At 46.1% G+C, this 21,427-nt stretch overlaps 1 protein-coding gene across 4 annotated transcripts in view; it reads left to right on the top strand.

Moving 5' to 3' along the window:
• The window catches only part of PHKB (phosphorylase kinase regulatory subunit beta), a 204,764-nt gene that overhangs the window by 145,793 nt on the left and 37,544 nt on the right, over positions 1-21,427 (top strand). For all 4 annotated transcript variants that reach the window (XM_076069653.1, XM_032960638.2, XM_076069652.1 and 1 more), the window contains 5 exons: positions 6,948-7,031; positions 8,715-8,819; positions 12,414-12,496; positions 16,869-16,959; positions 19,272-19,333. In XM_076069653.1, the coding sequence (XP_075925768.1) occupies positions 6,948-7,031; positions 8,715-8,819; positions 12,414-12,496; positions 16,869-16,959; positions 19,272-19,333 (425 nt within the window). The remainder of the gene's footprint in view (positions 1-6,947; positions 7,032-8,714; positions 8,820-12,413; positions 12,497-16,868; positions 16,960-19,271; positions 19,334-21,427) is intronic.

Raw genomic sequence — 21,427 nt, 5'->3', positions numbered from 1 at the left:
AAGAAGACTCAGCTGATCGAGTCTCTCACCTTTATGAAGAGATGCCGCGACTCTGGGGTAATACCAATCGTATTTACACTGACCTCTGCTGCTGTAACTTCTTCTAATGCGAAACGAATTATTTCCAGAACTAGCTTAGCTCTTATCTCAGAGAAAATTAGACTTATACGCACCGAACTAGATCAGTTAGACAAGACACCTACAAATCACACTTATCATTGACGGCAACAATGTCTACATCGGATTGGGAACATGTAGACAATGACTGCCTCTTCAGCTGCCGCTATGTCGACCAAATGTAATGATAACCTGATTTCCAAATTTAACCTCCTCTCAAACAAAAGACCGGACCCACACACCAATAAGCTAGACGTTAACAAAGTCGTAATTAATCGCAGTAACAGTTCTATTTCCGATGGTCTGAAATCCGTTTTAGCTAAAGGGCTAAACTTTGCAGTCACACCTAAACACATACCAGTTAATGATATCATTGCCCAAGTAGACGTGGCTCTCAAGGACCTGGGTCACATCGCTGCAGACGTAGCAAGATCTGAAATCGCTGCAACCCTCAAAAACGCTAAGATGCCAGCTAGCAACCTCAGCAAAGATGAGCGTTTTGAATTATATACATTAAAAAAGAGAGATGACATTGTAATCCTCTCAGCCGACAAGGGCAATGCCACTGTCATCATGGATAAAATAGAATATAACAACAAAATTCAAGAATTACTCAACGATGGCAGCTATACAAAAATAAAAAGAGATCCCACCAACAGCCTCGTCATAAAAACCAACAAAATCATTTCTGATTCAACCGCATTAATTGATCAAACCAAACAGTTCTCGTTGAAACCTTCTGCTTCCAGGCCACCAAGATTATACGGCTTACCAAAAATTACATAAAGAAGATACACCCCTTCGTCCCATCATCTCTACTATCAACTCCCTCACCTACAAACTGGCTCGTTTTCTGTCTGAAATCCTGCGGCCTTTCACTGTAAAAACCACCTCTGCGGTACAAAATTCTAATGACCTGGTATCGACAATCAAGGGTATTTCCCTGTCCCCAGACGACCTGCTTGTCAGTTTTGATGTAGTTTCCTTATTCACCAAAGTTCCTGTACCTGACACCATCGCAATCATTGAAGACTTGGTTCATCAAGGACTAAACACTGAGGTACCCCCCCTGGTAAGACACTGCTTAACCAATACATACTTCACTTGGAATGGAACTTTCTACAAACAAACTGAGGGCACCCCAATGGGCTCCCCCCTATCTCCTGTTGTAGCCAACATTTTCATGGAGAAATTTGAGACTGACGCCATCCAGACTGCCACTCTGCGCCCAACCTTATGGAAGAGGTACATGGATGACACTTTTGTCATCTGGCTACATGGCCGGCCTGCTCTAGACCAATTCTTCGACCACATCAATTCCATACACCCAGCAATCAGATTTACCATGGAAGTCGAAAAAGATGGCAAGCTACCTGTTTTGGATGTCCTAATAAAAAAGAGACCTGATGGTTCAATGAGCCACTCTGTCTACAGGAAAGCTACCCATACGGATGCTTACCTGAAACCGGATTCCCACCACCATCCATCCCAGAAGAATTCCCTCATCAAGACTCTGCACCATAGAGCCCAATGCATATCCGACCTGGAACACATAGCCAGTGAACTCAAGCACGTACACCAAGCTCTTAAGGCTAATGGTTACTCCGACTACAAAATCCGCAAAGCTATCACTCCAACCATGAAGAAGGACCCCCTTGAGCCTTTCAAAACCATCACTTTACCCTACATTGCGGGGATCACAAAAAAGATCTCCAAAATCTTGAATAAACACAAGATCCAGGTCCGAGTCAACACATTACATAAAATCCGTGATCTGGTTCCGTCTGTAAAAGATGTGATTCCGGACATACAGTACACTGGCTTCTACAAACTAAGTTGCCTCTGTTGTAGTAGTTACATTGGAGAAACCAAACGACATTTCTCGGACAGCATTCGTGAACACAAAGCAGACCTAAAACACGGTAGGACCAACACCTTGGCGGTGGCAGATCACTGTTATTATTCAGTAGGCTCACATGACATTGACTTCTCCAAGACAGAGGTTCTTTGCAAGCCATCTGGCTACCATGAAAGATTCGTTCATGGGACTATCCACATATACAAACACAGAGACAATTTCAACCAAGATGGATTCTGGTTTAGCAATCATTGGAAGGATTTGATAAACCATTTCGGGTCTTAATTCATTGTTCACGCTTACGGTGGCTTTCAGACCGCATCCATTATTTTCGTCTCCCCCCTCCTCTTTTCCGAACATAGATGGACTCGTCCATCTGAATAACTGCCACATCGCTCTCCATGGTGCTAATGTAAAAAAAAACCGCCACTTTTTTCAAATTTTCTTGCTGTGGTTTTCACACCTGATTATGATTGCTTGTGTTGCAGTCGAAACGTCGTGAGAATTTTATTGTTTTATATATTTTTTTATTTTGTTTCCCTTCTACGTGACTTTACCGAAAGAACCAAGAATACAGTCAAACCTTGTGATTTTTCTTAACGATTTGAGAAAGTGTCAAACTTCAGTGACGTTTTAATTGGCATGCGTTTCCATTAATCCTTAAAACAGAGGTTTGATTGTACAACTTTTGCAGAAGAAATGATAATTTTAGTCCTTTGACCTGTACAACTCTGAAAGCATTATAATCATCATCATAGTCCACAAACTCTGCGTGTGTGTTTTACGGAATCTTGAGCATGTTCTTATTGAGAGGGAATCTCTTAGAGTAGCTGAGCGCAACAAACATGTAGCCCTGGCAAGTGTTCTGGAAAAGTCAGTATGATCATTTGAGTAAAATTGAGCTCCAAATTAAAAACTTTCTGTAACTTCAGCAAACAATAACCCATTCCCGTGAACTTTGTTATGGCATGCGTCCCTCACTGCCTCAGGATTTAGCAGGATGTTTGACAGTTCTGCATTGTTATCTGCAAACCCTGCCAAGACATCTTAGATTCCCGAACACGAGTTTCTAACCTTTTGGTAGTTAAACAGAAATGTTTCGATACCCAACCACCCATTTGATTTCAGTCGGTAGCCTTTGACTAATCTGCTCTGTGAAACAAACATATATTTGTCCAAGTAGGGGGAGTAATTAAGGGAGATTAAATATTTCTGTGAAAAACTCCCCTTATTTACTTGTTTGAGATGCGGTTAAGGCTTTTGACACTGCCTGGTATGCTCGCGGTGCACTGAATTTGCTTATGAAATGCGTTCCCCCTTTTCGTGCGTGCAATGACGGGAGTCATGCATTCCCTTACAGACTCGTGGACAACATTTCATTACACCCCCGCTCTCCAATTTACAAAACACACGGCTCGGGGAAGAAAATAATAATATTATTAGCATTCCACCTTTTGCGTCGCACGTAATTGGAGTTTAGCCCGATTGCTTTACAATTATCACAGGCTTAATGACATTTTAATGCGTGCTATACAACGCAGAGTGACACCTTGTAGTCGGGAGGAGCAGCTCAACAGCGGCGGCAATAACGCAGGGGATGTGAGACGCATACCAAGCGAGGATACGCGCTGTACAATCGGAATGAATTTTTGCCAGCACGTCTGTGCGGGGGTTTCTTTCGCGTGCTGTGCCATTGGTGCAGCCTTGAGCGCCTCCCCTTGGATGCGCGATGTAGTCGCAGCACATCCTGCGAAACTGAAAGGGCGAGGCGGAGTCAACGCGCGGAATGGAGTGCGTTGTGCTTTCACGGCCGGCTGGGTTTAAATCTCCGCCGTAAGAGGTAGTGATGAACTCTGAAGGCAGGCTGCTTTCGCGTCGGTTTGATTTTGCTCGTGCGTGCGGTGAATCTACTCGCCGGCATTTCTCGTTTGAAATCTAGTGACATACATGTGCCACCTTCGCAAGGACCCACGGCGACGGCAGTAAGCGTTGCACGGCGCGCAGGTGTACGTACGCTCATTAAACTTCTTTCGCACCAACCACGCGGAATCGGAGGGGTGCGGTTGTCATGTGACCGATCCTGATCAATGTGCCCGTCACTTTTGAACTGATTCGCCAGTCGTTTTTAGCAAACGAGTGGTGGTGGGGGGGGGGATATTGGGAATCGATCTGTAGGTGTATAGATTTCCAATATCCTCAGCTTCCCCTGTTTCAACTCGATCAGCTCAACACTCCAGTGCATGCGGAACACGTAAAATAATCTTGTCCAGTCAGCATTAGCCTTACACACTCGCAGTGCAAGCCAGATTCGTCACGTTCATTCACTCGCCCCAGTTGCTCTCATGAGAAGTTGTTAACATTTTCACCTAAAGATAACTGAGACAAATCAACTGAACCTTGAATTCCATGAATGGGCTTTCAGCATCTTCAGAATCAGAATATTTATTTATTCCGGAGAAATCCAACGAGCTACAAAGCTCTTTTTTCACAGATGTCCAGTATCACAGATGTCCAGTATATCTTACCTTACTGCTTGTGTAGAATCACAAAGCCCTGTGTTTTAACTCCACTTGGCTCCATCTCAGATAGAACAGCTGCTTACGCCCAGCGTGTGACCAATGAGATTTCTCTGTTTTCGTGCGTGCAATCGAAGCCCATTAATTTCAGAAAGCCACTGTGCGTTCAAGAGAGACTTCCACGTCTGTCAAATGCAATCGGAGTCTATCAGAGGCGGGGTGCTTTAATCTTGAAGTGGTCTACATTTTCATGGGATGACGTTATAATGTCTTCCAATGGTGGCAAGATTCATGGGCGTATGCTTTCTGTGTGCCATTTCGTACGGCATTCCAACATAAGGAGTAGTTGAAAAGAAATAATGTAACGTTATGCATGGATGTTTCATAATGAATTGGCAAAAGTTGATAACATTTTGTTTCACACACTGCACATCCGATTAGCACCGTTGGCTACGTATGGTGAGAAATAAGTTCGCCATGTGTACCATATTATGTGAAAGTATCAGGGAGCTACGAGGCGGTGTGTTATAGCGGTGGGCGATGCATTGAAATTCGGATTTTGTCTCACGACTGAGTTCAACCGCACTTCTTTGACGATGTGATGTTTCAATGTCGCGGGGTGTGCATCGCGGAGTTCAAGCAGCTGCGTTGTGTCGAGACGGCCGTGGGCAGAGGAGAGGAGGTTGAGATCAAGGCCTTGCTCTTGAACCAGAAGCGCGAAGAAACAGCACCAATTAGGATTACGAACCTTGAGGTTTCCCTCTGTTATGAGAGTAATGGAAATGTAATCAATGATGGTAGAAACAGCAAAACAATCGCAGAGAGCACTTATTTTGCCGGTAGATTTGCAGCTGAGTTAATTCATTAGTACTGTACTCTATGCAGCCCTTTGCCCAGTCCCCTGCTGTATGAAGGCCTCCCACCCACATAATGTCGATCATCATACTTCACCCTGCTGGTCAGTGCTGGTTGGTCTAGTGGGGGGCTCAGGGTCGATTGGCCACGGTTGGCTTCGTACGATGCGAAATAAGTTAAACACGCCGTAGAAACGTACAGATGTCACTCACCACTGATTTTGGCCGCGGCCAGGAATCAAGAATGCAGTGTGCCGTCTCAAAACCAAGAGTGCAGTTGTGCTGTCCACTACGTTCACCACTCCCCCTAGTTATTCCCCGTCAGTTTTAACATCTGCCGTGAAAGTACTGTAGGTTCAAGTTGGATTTGTTGACACAAACGCTGGGGAAAAGAGTTTCGGCACATTGGCCGCGATAAGCGAGCAGTTGCGGGAGATGGGAGAGGCGACGCCGGCCGCGGCCTGGGTATCACACTGACGCGTGATCTTGTTTTTTAATAAAGCTTCGCAGACTCAAGCAGCAGTAGACCTCTTAAGTCAATCCCAGTCTCTTCAGCCTCCCGCAAGATGTCAAGACTCATATCGATTCTCGAGTGGAGAAAAACAACGGCCGATGAAAACTTATATAAGTAATCGAAATCCACAGCAACGTTTTCAATTGCATGAGGATACGGTCATTAGGATTGATTAAATAGACTTGTGGCTCACAGTACCTTGTGTGAGAAGTCTTTTTTTGTTTGTTTACTTTCAACTTCGGTGGATAGGGCTGCTTCAGATTAATGGGATGGAATGGTGGGCGAAAGCTTTTACTGCTGCTGGAATTACACGAGTGCCTTGGAAAGATGGCTTACACCGATCTATATGTCCTATCGATCGTCTTGACGGGAGCAAAAAAATAAATGAAGTTAGCATCTTTCCTGAGCGCTAAATGTGCAAGCCGTTTCTTTTATTATAGAAAAGCTGCTACCCTTCCGCCCCTGTTTTTCGTCATTCACTATTCTCGTCTGGCGTTTTTAATTTAAAGCCTCGCCCTCATTTGGACTCTGCACATCGATACTGTGCGGCGGAGCAGTAGCGCAGTGAGTTTGCGTAATAGACCACGACCCAGCGACCGGAGTTCCATTCTTAGCCGGGGCCATGGCTAACACCAGTGGCAAATTATATCTGCACCAGTCCTGGGCGCCTCCCCTTTCGCCGCCTCGCACTGACCAGCATAGTAAAGCATGGCCAAATAACCCCCCAAAGTTTTCATCCGGCAGTGGATGGACAAACAGCTGGACATTATTATTTTAGCACTTGCATTGATTTTGCCGTCCATGTTCACGGGGCTGAAGGGGTGCATAAAATGTTTGCTGGTGACAATGCGGATATTATTCAAGTTCCTGGCAAAAGATATTTTTATTTTTGCAACTAAAATTGTGTGAATGTTGTAGAATCAAGGAGCCACACCCAACTAAACGATCAGAGCTCAGACCCATCTCATTCTTCTCCACCCCTTGCCTTCCCTACCCTCCTTCCCAGAAGCCCCCCCCCCCCCCCCTGCTCTAAGTGGAAAATGCTCTCCCTGAATTCAAATATCACCGCTCGCTGTCTCTCCCCACAGGCCTATCAGTACCTGGGAGTGAACGAAAAACTGGGGCTCTCTGGGAGACCCGATCGCCCTCTGGGCTGCCTTGGAACATCAAAGGTGAGCTATGCATTGCAATTAATGTCAATTTACGTTGGGCCAGAATACTTATTAATCTTATTTTATTTTAGCAATAAAGCAGACTCCCGAGGACGGTGCATATGTATGTATTATTATTGTTTGTATTGTTTTATTCCCCACAATGCAATAAGACTGAACATAATGACTTTTAATCTTGATTTGAAGCTTTCGTGACTGCAGGAATCCACGCTCTTTCGGTTCTTTCGGTGAAGTCACGTAGTTAGAAAAAGAATAGATTGCGACGTTTCGATCGCAACACAAGCAACCGTCATCAGGTGAGACAAACATAGCAGGAGAGCTGCTGACGCGTTGCTAGTGCTGCTTGTGTTGCGATCGAAACGTCGTGATCTGTTAGTTTTCTATCTCCGTGACTTTACCAAAATAACCAAAGAGTATGACGACCTTTTACAAATAAGCATGCAGGTTGCGGTTGTAGGCTAGTGCGCTTGTTTTCAGCTAAAGTTAAACATTACAACTTTCCCCCGGGACACGTCAAGGCAAGAGGGTCCTGGGGGTGCCGCGGTGGTGAGATGTTAACTACCTCGCCTGGTATACAGGAGGTCGTAGGTTCAATTCTGACGCTGACACCTATATATTTGGAGTTTGCATATTTTCCCCATGGTCACGTGGATTTTTCTCCGGGTCCTCAGTTTTTTCCCCTCCACATTTTGAGTAGTTGGCTGCTGTAGATTCCACATGACAAGCCACTTAGTTGAGCTATCATTTATGGCCACACCTGAAAAAGAGCTAGATCGCTAAGCAGGCCTTACCTGGTTAAATAAAAGATAGTTTCGTTTAACAGGCGAGAACTACGCGTAAGTGCATTGTCTTGAGTGGTATATGATTACACAGCTGACAAAAACTGAGAATTTTAATGTCCCGGGAAGACTTACAGATTTCCCAGGACAGCAGCTACGAGGACATTTGCCAACCCTAAGTGTCACTTTCAATTATGTTGTTTATGCTGCTATGTTCACCATGGGCTGTCCACTCTAGAAATTAAGTTGCATGCAAGGATGCAACATGCAACTGTTCTAACCCCTTTTGATGTTTGTTGCTATGCATACAGCAACACTGATTGGCCGGATTAGGTCACAGGGTTCGTTGAGGAAATCCCAAAGAAAACTTTAAACTTGGCAGGATTTTATTTATAATTGACAGCATGGATATATTTACGGCAGAACGCTGAAATACTGTGTTATGATTATTTTAATATACACACTCAGTGTAGTTATTTTACCCTTATTTAAATTTTTTCCAACCTTGTTTGAAAGACATTTTTTTCAAAGGCCAAGCCAGTGCCTGTATTTGCATAGAACTGCTGCCAGGCTCCTTTGGGCAGGACATCTAGGCAAGAGGATAGGGATGGTGGAAAGGTCAGGCCTTACTTAGGTCTCTCCAGCCTCTACTTTATTAATGAGACATATGCGCCTTCGTTACAGCCTTATGGTATAAGGATGGCGCAAACACCAGTCATTTGATTTGTTTTCACGAGCTGCGATTCACTTTAACGGTTCACTTGTGCAGTTTTCATTGTTCCTCACGGGACGTTGCACAGCAATATTGCAACAAAAACGATTTTGCGCGAGAAAAGTTTCAACTTCAGCTCAAGTCGCTCGTTAGGGATGAGTGGATGGTGACGAGCGTTTGTCTCTGCGACAGATTTACCGGATCCTGGGGCAGACGGTGGTGCCGTGTCCGCTCGTGTTCGACCTGAGCGATTTCTACATGTCCCAAGATGTCATGCTCCTCATCGATGACATCCTGGTAACAGAGCAATTGCATCTGCACATTTGTCCACGGTGACATTTGGGGCAAGTGTTGTAGCGAGCACGAAGATTCCAATCCAAAAGACAAATAGCTGTTATCTTGCAAACGCTAGCCTTGGTAACGTACCCCAATCTGTCTGATATGAGTTAACAAGTTTTGTTAATAAGAAGAACGCATTTAATTTTACAGTCTGTTGTGAAATTAGAACTCTTTTGACATCACTACATCGCCATTGTATTATAAACGTATGGAAGTGATCGTACCATGTATAAGCAGACAACATTTTACCTTTATGTATCTCTGCACACATACAAATAGGGGATTTCTTTACATCGCCCATCGGCCCAACTGCCTTTTGGCGGTGCGTGCATTCAGCAGCGTCGATTCAGTACAAGGAAACCTTGGGCCGGTTTTGACATTCGGTGTCTCATCGCCATACTGATCAGCGCAGGTTGGTGAAGCGGGTTTGTGGGGAAGACCCAGGATTAGTTCAGATATCATTCGCCGCTGACGCGAGACGATGGACAGGAATCAAACCCGGGTCACCGGGTTCAGAGCTCGGTGCGCTAATACAGTTATTGACAGCGCAAAGTTATCCGCGGGTCTCATATTTATCTCCACGAGAAATCCTCCTGTCACCCCCGCTTGCCCACAGATAAGAGGACTTGCCCACGAATGGCGGCGAACGTTCATTTGTTTTTCCACACTTATTCACCTGGATAAGTGGAGAAGAGGCATGGGACAAGCACAGATATTGCGATTCGCCTTTAGTGCCCCAAATCAGCACGGATAAGAGAAGCGCTGCTGTATTTATGCAAATATGCACACATCCGAATGTTCGCGTATATGTTCACGCATACGTCCCGCATGTAGGACACGCATGCATGTGCTGCGTGTATGAATATTTATATGCAATAATGCATTGGGCTATCAGCTAAATGTAGCAGCACTGCTTTTGCTCACGTCATCGCCGAGGTCATCGTGGTTTGTTTAATGATTGATAGTTTTTATGACAATTCACATTACATCTGGTGATCATGCTTGACACAGGCGCCCTGATAAACTTGGATGAACCCACGCCCAATTAATTATATATTTGTACGTGCACACGCATTACTGCCTCTGTGGGTGGGTAATAAAGCATTTGTTAATGAAGAAATATGAGTTAAATGTCATTGAGATCAGTCACCCAAGCCATTAACATCTATTTCTCTGTAGCGGCCAATCGATGTTAGGTTTCTTAAACAATATTAGATTACATAAACAAAGCGATGATTTCCTGTCTGGCCCAATAGACTGTTGGGACAAGTTCTCTTCGCGAACATCTGTTAAGTGCAAAATGCACTCAGTTTGGTGGCTTGGTATTCTGCTGTATTTAACTGCGCCATTTCAAGAAACGAAAACAACCGACCAAACTAAAGAATCAAGGCCAGTTTAAAGAGATGAGTTTTTAAACCACACTTGAATATATCTACCGACTCTGCCTGATTTCAAGTGGCAAGACATTCCATAGCTTGGGTGCCACTGATGTTGTGTATCTTCGCTAGGAATTAAATTCACGCTACTGGGACCATGGTATAGTGAATGAACCACTGTTCCAGCGTTCCCATATAAATAGCACAGGTGTGCATATAATAGAATGCACCTTGGATTTAGATGTATTGTAACGTCGCTGTATTTATTAGAACGGTGCACAGTTTGGGAAAAAAAGACAACGGTCCCATTTATCTTTGTAGACTGTTGGGGTAGGTGCTGTTTTCGAGCATCTATTAACATCAACACAGCCCAGGAGTGGGTTGGTGGTGTTGATTTTCACATGTGGCACCAGCTTCTCTTTTAGGTTAAGTCAAAATCTGTGAAACCAAGGATAGTTTCTGTTCCCACTTGCTAACGATGTTAATAATGTCGGGGAATCAAGCTCAGGTTTGTAGTGCAATGGGCTAGCCACTGTGCCACTGCTCCCCAGAGTGTGCACTCCTAGACACGCACACTTGATAATTGAAGTGCTGTCCCTCGAAGGCATGGTACATTCTCCAAGTTAATGTTCCTGACCTGAGCTTCCAAATTGCGCCCTCTGCTGGCCCAAACATCCGTCGCGTCAGTCCCCTGGCCATGCCTCTCGGCTGTCTGGGATTATAGAGGCACAGCTGTGCGACCGATAGGATTAATGAGCCGATGTAAAGCACGGCCACACTCTGGATCGTCAGCCAGCATTACTCGTGGCCTTTGACCGTGCCCAAATGAAGCTTTGCTGCAATATTGTACGCGGACCGGGGTTTTTGCATATAAACATTCCTGATGGACCCTCGGACGCGTGCAGATGCTCGCTCGTGCAAGCGTGCAAACATTTTCGCGTTATTGAGTAGCTGTCAAAATGTGCAAAAAACGCAATGTTGAAAATGCGCGTAGACTTTCACGCATTGCTTGAGGTCGCAAGAGCCGTGCCAACGTGCAAAACACGTCGCCTCCATCGACACTCAATGCATTTTCACGATTTCGGAGGTCGTGAATGTTATTAATGACCCTCGATGGAGAATGGATAAGTGTGGAAAGTAGTTTCATATAGAACCTGTGCCCCATTGTGCTAAGAGGTGGCTGGCATGATGACGTTACGCAAAATATATGATGTGTTGAATATAATAATCAAGAAGTATTTGCCGCACTCACCCCCACGTAAGTTACATCATCGTCATTGCAGTATTTAACTGCACGTTAATAACACATTTATCATCATCCCTCTAATTTACTAAGTATCCTTGAGTGTAACAGATATTGTAGTTGGCTTAGATTCACGTGGGTATGTATAAACCATTGTAACTGTGACCCTTTGTGATGTTTGTGAGACACCCTGCAATTAACTGAATGATACACATCGATGGATAACGTCCTGCGGTTTCTGTATTTATGTTCGTTATCATCACCTCTAGTGCACATTTCTTCAAAGTAGACCAAGTAGGAAATGAACTTTAATGATATGCATGGGCAAATTTTATATTATGGCCTGGTTAATCCTCGTGGTATTTTTAATAATTCTGTAAGAGTTTAATTTATATGTAAATGCAGAGATAACGTATTTATATATGAAGTATGACTGCCTCTACCTATATGTCAGCTTGAATATTAGATGATATACAATGTAATTACTACACTGTGGGCTGTATTAATCACGAGTGACGTGTCCATGTTTGAAAAAGATTTGTGTACGAAATCTTGACAGCTGTACCTAACACGGCAAGTTTTTATTGCCGTAAAAAAAACTGCAAAATCTGTCACCCATTTGTGACACGCAGCCTTTAACCCCCCCCCCCCCGCCCCTTCGTTTTGAACTTAAATACTTCGGTGACCTTTTTTCTTTGCCCCGCGTCGCTCGCTGACGCTGAATCCCAATGGCCGCCGCCCTAACTTTGCTGTTACGTCGCCATTCCCTCTCGTGCGCTCGTCTTCGTGAGCGCTCGCCCCGCGGTGCCATCCCCCCAGCCCCCACCCCCCCCATCTCCTTCCTCTGTGCCGTTACGTTATTCCGCTTGCCGTGGCGTGCGAGATAACCGCCCCCCCCCCCCCAACCCCTCTCCGCGCGTGCTCTTCCCACAGAATTCGCTGCAGTTCATTAAGCACAACTGGAAGATGCACGGACGGCCCGTCTTCCTGGTCATCATTAGGGAAGATAACATCAGGTAAGGGGAAGCACCCCCCCCCCTCCCCTACACGTGTGTGCGTGCGCTTGGCACATGCACGCACACACGTGCCGCGTGTACGAATTTGATATCGCACTGCCACAAACAAAGACGAAAGATCTGCCGTGTAGCCTTCGCACAGGCTACGAGCGCCTATGAAGGCCGGCACGGCACACGTGGGTGTGGGTGGCCAGCACCACGGAATATAACTCAGGTTGCCAGGTTCATGGCGCAGCGCACGCACAGACAAAAACACACACACACACACACTTATCCTGGCGTACCTGTATGTACGCATGCAGCTAAGAGCACGCACTCTTGCGAGCGCAGATACAGCGGCGCTAACAACAGCTGCACATATATCCCAGCGCACGCCGAGGTGCGACGCGCGTGACGTGCCCTGCCGCGTGCCGTGTCCATGCAGCCCTTTAAAACCCCAGCCTCAACTATGCCCAGACCCACAAATGTAAATTGCGACCCACTTTGTTGGGTGGGACCCACGGTGAATTTGGCTCCCTAATTGCCGTGCGTCGTACGCTCTCCTCGGCAAAGTGCACCATGTGTTCTTAAGGCCCTTGCGGAGCGGGCCAGAGCGGGCCAGAGCTGCGCCTGCACCACCACTACCACCACCACTCGCAAGTGTAGGCCGCCCCACTTGTAGGGATTATTTTGGGGGGTTTTCAATTCGATTGAAGGGCCACTAAGGGAACATCAATTCGGCAGTGCACATATTTGGCAACGGAGCTTATGCCTTTCTCCAGCGGGGTCTGCCTCAATCCCTTGTCCTTTAATTTATCTGCCGGTGGGATGCATGAAGGGCATTTTTTTTTCATGGATCCTGGGTTTAGCAGGTCAGGATTCCTAAACATCGCAAGTGGCTTCGGACCATTAGAGGGATCCACACAGTAGCCTTCAGTGACACCTTGTGTCACCCTTGCTGGTCTTACGATTCTAAGTGCTCCAAGGCAACTTGAGTGAGTTGGAGTCTGTCTTTATGACCTACTTGTCTTCCCAGGTTGGGCCATCGTTTATGTTTTCCCAGAAGAATATGCTCAATATGGATGACTTTCATCATCAGGCTGCCTCTGATAGGTCTTAACAATAGCTCAATTCTTTGGTTAATATCGATTCTTAAGCTCACAATGCATGCATCAATTCAATTCGAATGTTTTTCACTTGTGTATATTGTACGTAGTGGCTTTGTGGGGCATCGGGATCCGCCAGTTGCCGCTACATTCACCGCAGTGTTTTCCTAATAGAATTGACAAATATAAAATTGTCACCCTGAAATGTGACACGTGGGGTTTTTAGTGAATGCTTGCAACATGACAAATCAGGATTCGGCCTCGAGGCATTTCTTTGTTCTCTGGATTGTAATATTGCCCCAAAGAGACACTCCCAAAACTTGTTCCCGGTGTCAATAAGGTTACACGACTCTAAATCACGCACGCGCACACAACACACATCCCCTGATTACAATACACATTCCCTGACTTCTCAACTTTAAACCACAGTGATCAAAAAGTATGTTCTGTACGGTGTTCACTTTTCGGTGTTCACTTTTCAGTAGATAGAATGAGAAACGCTGTTGCTAAAACATCTGGATGAGTATGCTTGTTCAAGTTATGTTATCGTTATTTCACACAGCATCACTGTCTGCTTGAGCCTGTTAGAAGGTCACCGGGAGAAGCTCTGGAATGCCTCATCCCATCGCTGCTTTTTGTCTAGGAAATATTTCACCGTGCTGGTCAGAGGGGGGCATTCAATATGGAAAGAGTGGTTCCCTGTGGAGCGTGGCTCGTAAAACAATTTCAACGCTGGCACATTGGCAACAATACAAAACAGCTTAAATAACCCCCCCCCTTCACTCCCCCAACACGTAAGCTTTCGAGCACACTCCGAAGCAGACGAACGGCCTAATACAAATCTGGTACAAATCAGGGTGGTTTTATGAGCACACTGGTATCCCCGGCAAGCGTGAAGCGCCTACAAAAAAATCCGATTGGCTAATTAGTTTGAGTGTCCGACCGACACATTACCGCTAAATTGACCCACTGCTGCGTATGCCCCGTGAGGCAGCAGTAGAAGTGGCTGTCGATTGGTAATGAGCGCCGAGCGTCATCTGGGCCCTTGCATGGCAGCCCGCCGGGATGAAGCCTGACTCCTCAGACGACGTGCTCACTCACGGCAGCTCAAGATGCCAACGATTTTTACCTGAAGGAGTGATCTATTCATTCTGTTTGACTCAGCCTGACAACACCGAATAAGTGACTGTGTCCCGAGTCATAAAAATGTAAATATATACACACACACACACACATTTGTGTGTGTGTGTGTATATATATGTTGTTGGCCACCCACCCCCTTGTGTGCCGTGCCGTCCTTCATGGGTGCTCACTAAGAGCACTTGCCCCGACAGTCAGTTAAGGCTACATGGGGCATATTTGTCTCTCATATACATTAGGAGTAATAGCGTAGTAGCAACATGCTTGTCGGCATTTTGTCAGTTAGATATTTTCTTGCACATGCGGCTTCATGTATTACTTTCAACAACGTTACAGAAACAAAGACAACCGGCGTACTCGGTTATCAAGTGACTGACGCATACAAAGACCGTCGTTGCATACATAGGCAACCGTTGTATTCATACATATATATAGTGGCATAGTGCTGGCTGCTGGCAAAAAAGGGGAACTGCGGTGTACAGCAGTGCTGAAGTCAGCATGCCACGATATACACTAGAGGGGGACATCGAGGGGAAAGGTCACAGAAGGGGCCCATCGGGAAGCCTCGGGAACCTGCCGGTAGGTTCCAGAGAGGGGGCGTGGCCGGGGCGGAGCGAGGCCACGCTGATAGTGTGAGAGGGGCCCCGGTGAGGGACCTCGGGGCTGTTGCTGGAAGTGGGATCCCCGTCGTGCTGATCAAGGTCGTCGCCATCGTCGCTGCCGTCCTCACCCGACATTGCGCTGCTGGATAGTTGTGGGCTGTCTCCGTTCAGCGCCGTCAGTGTTAGACGGTTAGTGTTGTGTGTAGGCTAGCAACAGTAATAGTGTGTACCCACGTGGTGTTGTGACTAGGCTAGCAACAGTAATAGTGTGTACCCACGTGGTGTTGTGTATTATCCCGATGGTGTCCGTCACATAAAAGAAGTGCTTCCATGTATGACTGTCTTTGAGTTAAGTCACTACACATAGACAACCGTTGTTTACATAGACAACCGTGGTTTACATAGACAACCGTTGTTTACATAGACAACCGTTGTTTACATAGACAACCATTGTTTACATAGACAACCGTTGTTTACATAGACAACCGTTGTTTACATAGACAACCGTGGTTTACATAGACAACCGTGGTTTACATAGACAACCGTTGTTTACATAGACAACCGTTGTTTACATAGACAACCGTTGTTTACATAGACAACCGTTGTTTACATAGACAACCGTTGTTTACATAGACATACGTTGTATTCCCCAGCTTTGGTAGAGGAGGAATATCAAGTGTAGAGGCGGGTGAGAGAATAAAAGGAAAGAATTGGAAGAGAGATCACGAAAATGGAGATCTAAATGAGGATGACGGCGAAAATATCACTTAATGGTGAAGAGCGTTAAAACTAGGAGGGATCCATGCAACAGAGCCTGGCGATTTTCTAAACATATTTACACGTGCTTTAAGAAGGAAGGTGAGTTAAATGATTGCACTCTTTTTTTGTGAAAATTTCCACAGACCTTTTCTATTACGCCGTTAATTATTTGCAAGGTTCGTAATTCTGTAATTGAGCGTGCTTAACGCTGGTGCCTTGTTTTATGTGTGTCTGCGCGAGATCTCGTTTACAGGTAACAAATGCAGCACGCTTAGGGTAGCACAAACTGCGAAATGATCATGCTCGAAAGCGTTCAATGCCACAGAACCAGATGCTCAAAAACACCCCACCCAATATCATCCTCCAGATGCACTCTGACTGTTAGTAGGGTAATTAATTGAGTTACCCCTCACTATGTGTGTATGGGCATGTGTACATACGTTTGTGGTAAATGTGGGTAGCGGTAAGTGCACTGCGCTATGAACCCGGCGACCAGAGTTCAATTCCCGTTCACGGCCAACACCAGTGACGATTATCTGAACTGGTCCTGGGCCTCTCCTAGGTCGACTCAGCCTCAAATAAGTACCTGGTGCAGATGCAAACATCGCCACTAGGGAGACAATGGCAGGCGGGTGTGGCGCTGACCACCCAACCCCTCGTGTGCTGTGCCGGCCTTCATAGGTGCTCGCTAACAGCACTTGCCACAAATAGTCTATTAAAGATATATGGGGGGGGGGGGGTGGGATCTTTGTCTTTGTGCGCGTGTGTGCTCGCGTGCGCGCAAAGGGGGAGCCGATTCAACCCAGTGCTGGACATGCTGGCCTCCTTCAAGCAAGGCAGCCTCGAAGGGGTCAAAGTTCGCATTGATCGACTACAGGTACAGCTCCGCGTTGCTCGTCTAAAAAAAATGACTCCCTTGTTACCGTGGCGGGCGGCACCGCCACACGTTCCGCTGTCACCGCGGTGACCTCCACGGACGTCGCGCCGTGAGCCCGAGATGTCGTAATTCAAGAGCGGCGGTGCAGGAGGGAAAAAAATGACGCCTTTTGCTTTGACACATGAGGCAGTGCTGCATGCGAGGCCTCCCTAGTGCCAGTCACTGTTATTTTAAGAGCCGCTGTTGACCTCTGGGGCCACAGGCACAAGCACGTCTGATTTTTGGAGACTTTTAAATCAAATTTGAATCAATCTTTCATAAGAACACTTCAGTCTCCTGTGGAGTTCTTATCCCAGGGCTTTGAGCCCGTTACAAAAGCATACGTAAGAAAATAATGTTACACACATCCTTTTAAATGTAGTTGTATTTATTTTTTCTGCTTTCCAAAAATTAGCGATGATTGTTTGCGCTCGCATTCATGTTCAGGAGTCTGGGGTAAATACATTCGGTTTAAATGTATAACATAAGTTTAATCATAAATCGATCGAACAACCTTAAAGAGCATTTGTCCGAAATCATGACACGGCTGTTAAACCTGCATATTTGAATTCAGACATTTGCATAAATTATTTGGATACTTTCTTTTGCAAGCGGAAATGTTATAGCTGCTGGGATGCAACTGTTTGAGATTCTGGTCCAAACTGCACCACAGAACCCACCCCCCCCCGCCCCCCAATCTCCCACTTCGCCTCATTAGGTTGAGTGAGATGAGTGTGCAATGTCACCACGTCTGCTTTTCCGCTGCCCTCTTAATGTGCTCTCGGACGGTGGAAATGTTCCCAGAAACATGAAAATTCACTTTACCTGTGCGCCTCGTCATAGGTATTCAAGGCTAACTCGTTTTGGACACGTGTGTGATGCAATGCAATCGGCAAACTGTGACCAACGAAATTAAATTACATGTCACTGAATGTGGCCAAGTGGCTTGAGGTTAATACTTTGTCAGAGCGCTGAGCCAGTGCTGTTGAGTTTCTGGGTTCAAACCCCAGCAACCACCCTTAATTAAACCGAGTCCTTTTGTCCACTTTATGGTCTCAACACGGTCACCGTTGAGTGCGCAAAAAACCCATCGTATTAAATGTAGTTGTTCACTTTGCGTTATCTCAGCTCAGCATAATTAGCTTTGATTGCCATGCCTACTAAACAGTTTTATTAAGGAAAATATACAACAAAAAATGCGTCTAAAGATGCCTATTGAACGACTTCAGAAGTCATTCTGTGACGTAATCTTCCGGCACAGTTTATTGATGCAGGGTGGTGCATCGCAAGTCGAGAGAGAGTTACAAATTAAACACTTGTTGTTTTCAATCTCATGGGATTGCACAGAACAAATCTGAATGTAGTTGATAAAAAAAAGAAACAATAAAATTGGGCAATGGTGAGTCACATTCCTCTTACGGTGGCCCATTTGTGCTAGCGGTGTCGGTAACAAGAGTCAACCCCTTGAAACGGTGCGTTTTGGAAAGGGGGTGCCTCTTGATTCAATTGATTCAAGTCGGCCTGCGAAGGACAAGCAGTCTCTCACTCGATTCCCATCATTCACTGCCTCATGAGGCTTAGAGCAGTTTGAAGCGATGCCTCGCCCTGTATCGATGGTTTCATATTCGGTCGTGAAAAGCCTTAAGCCAGCCACGAGTGGGGAGATTCATCAGGTCAAAATGCGATCGACGCATTGGCAAATGGAAATGTCGTCTTTGTGAATGTGACACTTTTGTTGGGTGCGTGGAGGGTTAATGACAAGAAACTTGGCATGAAGCTACCACGTGGCCCAACCCAAAAAACAAATATGAATGTGAAAATTGTGGTGAATATTATTAGAAATTCAGGAGATTCTTAGTGCTTTTAACATTGGCTGTTTTTTTTATTGATTTTGAGACATTTCTAATAAGATTAGGGGGAAAGAAGACTGATTTCTGCAGAGTTTTTTATATCCTTAATTATTGGGCTCATTGTATGCCTCTTTTTAAGTCGGTCCGATCTCACGATGGGCTATGATGGGTTAAGGTGAGATTTCATTTTTTTTCTGCAGCAATGGCTGTAGGTGGGAGAAGGCATGTCTGGGTATCTTCATCGTCACCTTAGTGGGGGTTCTGTGTCTGACACACTTGGGATGTGAGTCAATTACTAGAGTGCTGTACCCGATCACTGGATGCACCAGAGTTCACGGAAAGCTTGTGGTTAGGTTTATCTTCCAAAAACAAGTGGAAATAATTTACTTTACATTTCCCCCCCCCCCCCCCATTCCTCAACAGACACTCATTTCTGGAGCAGCTGTGGAGCAGCTAGACTTTTTGCGCATCAACGATGATGAACCGTACGTCACCCTCCTTCTTGTGTTGCGTAATTTACTTCTCCCATTGGCATCTGTGTGTGTGTGTGAATAACCGAGGGATCGTCACACTTGCGCTTTGGTTCCAGGTTCTGAGACTAGAATGTGGCCTCAGCTCCCCCCCCCCCCACTCCCCCGATATGCAAAACGGCAAGGGCAAAACACTCTCCAACAAGCGCATACATTCGTTGACCTCACCTCACAAGAGTGGACAAGTGTGCGTCAGTGCCGTTGCCAGATTTGGAGTGCTACTCATGATGAACGGCATTGCCCAGTTTCTACTTGTAAATGTCTGCTGGTAATGAATGCCACTTTGAGGAGCTGTAGGCAATACTTCAGAGACGCAAGCTGGTAAAAGGCCCAACATATGAAGTGTAAGGCTGTTTATCATCAAAGACAAAAAAGTCACCCTCTGCAGCCTTATAGATTTTTTTGGGGAAATTACTGTTAACGAGCACCTATTAATGCTGGCACCATGCCCAGCCATCCTTGTCTTGTGCATGCTAATGTTTATACACTACACCGGGTACTGATTTTAGACTGAGTCCAGCTAGAGGGGGCCCAGAACTGGGTTAGATATTACTCTTCCAAGGATATTAGCTGCGATCTAGAATCAAAGTCAGGTCGCTGGATTCGGAGTGCAGTATACACACCGCTGTGCCAACGCAGTGAATATAAAAAGCACACGTATACACACATTGATAGTACATGCATATTCTTACAACCCGGATTCCACTCCAAATACATTACCCGTAGCAATTAAGAGTCGTGAAATGTATTTCCCCGGCGCTCTATATTTCATGAGAATATTTGCATTAGAATTAAAACTGTCAGCAGGATGGAAGTGCTTCTTTTTTTTTTTTTTTAAGTTGGCTCTGCCGCAGCGTCATTGGAAAGCCGTGCCACACTCGGTCGCATAAGCTGTGAGCATCGCAGCGGAGCGTTGCGAGATAAATACATTGCTCAATGAGTAAACAAATAAACACATAAGCTGGGAATTTTACCAGTTAATATTTGTTTTTGTCCATAATCCTCCACAACAACGCGTAATGCATCGGTGTATATGCAATTGCGTTTTTTTTGCTTTGAACAGGAGCCCCATTGTTTCGTTTGGAGCGCTCTTGCCAACAACATTTGGCAACCCTGGAGCAGTCGTGGCGTGACCGTGAAGTCAAAGCTGGTCCAGAGTTTGGTTGTTCAATGAAATGCTGCTCAATAATATTGGCCAGAAAGCGAATGGGCTGATGGACTAAAAATACGTTCTATCGCCATGTGGGGACTTAAAAAAAAGAGATCTGTTTTTACTTGTCTACCGATGTCACTTCACACGACGAGTTTGCAAACTAGCAAATTTCAACAGATTTCATGCCAAATCACACGTTTTGCTTTCGCATTTCATAGCACGCGATTGCCGGGCGAGTCGCGTCTTATAGCAAAGAGCGTTCGGGCCCCCCCCCCCCCCCCCATTTCAGACCTTGACCTTCCCTGTCGGCAGCTGGGAGGGAGGGGCCCTTCCCTGGCAGCACGGGGGCCATTAGGGCAGGGTGTTGTGTGATTCCCCACAGGTAGAGAAGGTGGGGGGGGGGGGGGTGGGCCCACGACTTGTTAAAATACGAGAGGCAAGGCTGCCTATGTTGGAAGCGGAATCCCTTAATGGCCATCGAGCCCGTGTTCAGCAAAGTGCTGCGAAGGCCGTGTCAAATTCATTCATCGTCCCCCGTCAGCGTCGCACCTCCGTGGTGTTTGGCCCGTTATTTTAGCACCGCCCTGCTCGAATGCCGTAATGTTACGGGTAACGCTGTTAACGCTGCCCGTGCCGATCGAGTTGTTGTCGTGGATAATCCGCACGCGCGCGCCATCGGTCGGCCGCCGTATCGAACCACGTGGAAACATTGCGCGGCCGTCGTGGCCGTCCCTTAACGCACCGGTGGGCAGTGAAGAGTTTGCCCAGTGGCCGGGATCTGCGGCCACCGGTGCACAAACCGCGGATCGCCATCGTAACACCGTGGCGATCCGCTTCGGTCGATCCCCTCGTGGCACATCGGACCGTTTCCGCACAAGCGACTTGTAAATCAGTCC

The sequence above is a fragment of the Petromyzon marinus genome, chromosome 25 (assembly GCF_048934315.1).
Source record: "Petromyzon marinus isolate PM22_M1 ecotype Great Lakes invasive population chromosome 25, UKy_Petmar_22M1.pri1.0, whole genome shotgun sequence".
Taxonomy (NCBI): domain Eukaryota; kingdom Metazoa; phylum Chordata; class Hyperoartia; order Petromyzontiformes; family Petromyzontidae; genus Petromyzon; species Petromyzon marinus.
This window is presented reverse-complemented; position numbering and strand designations above follow the sequence as displayed.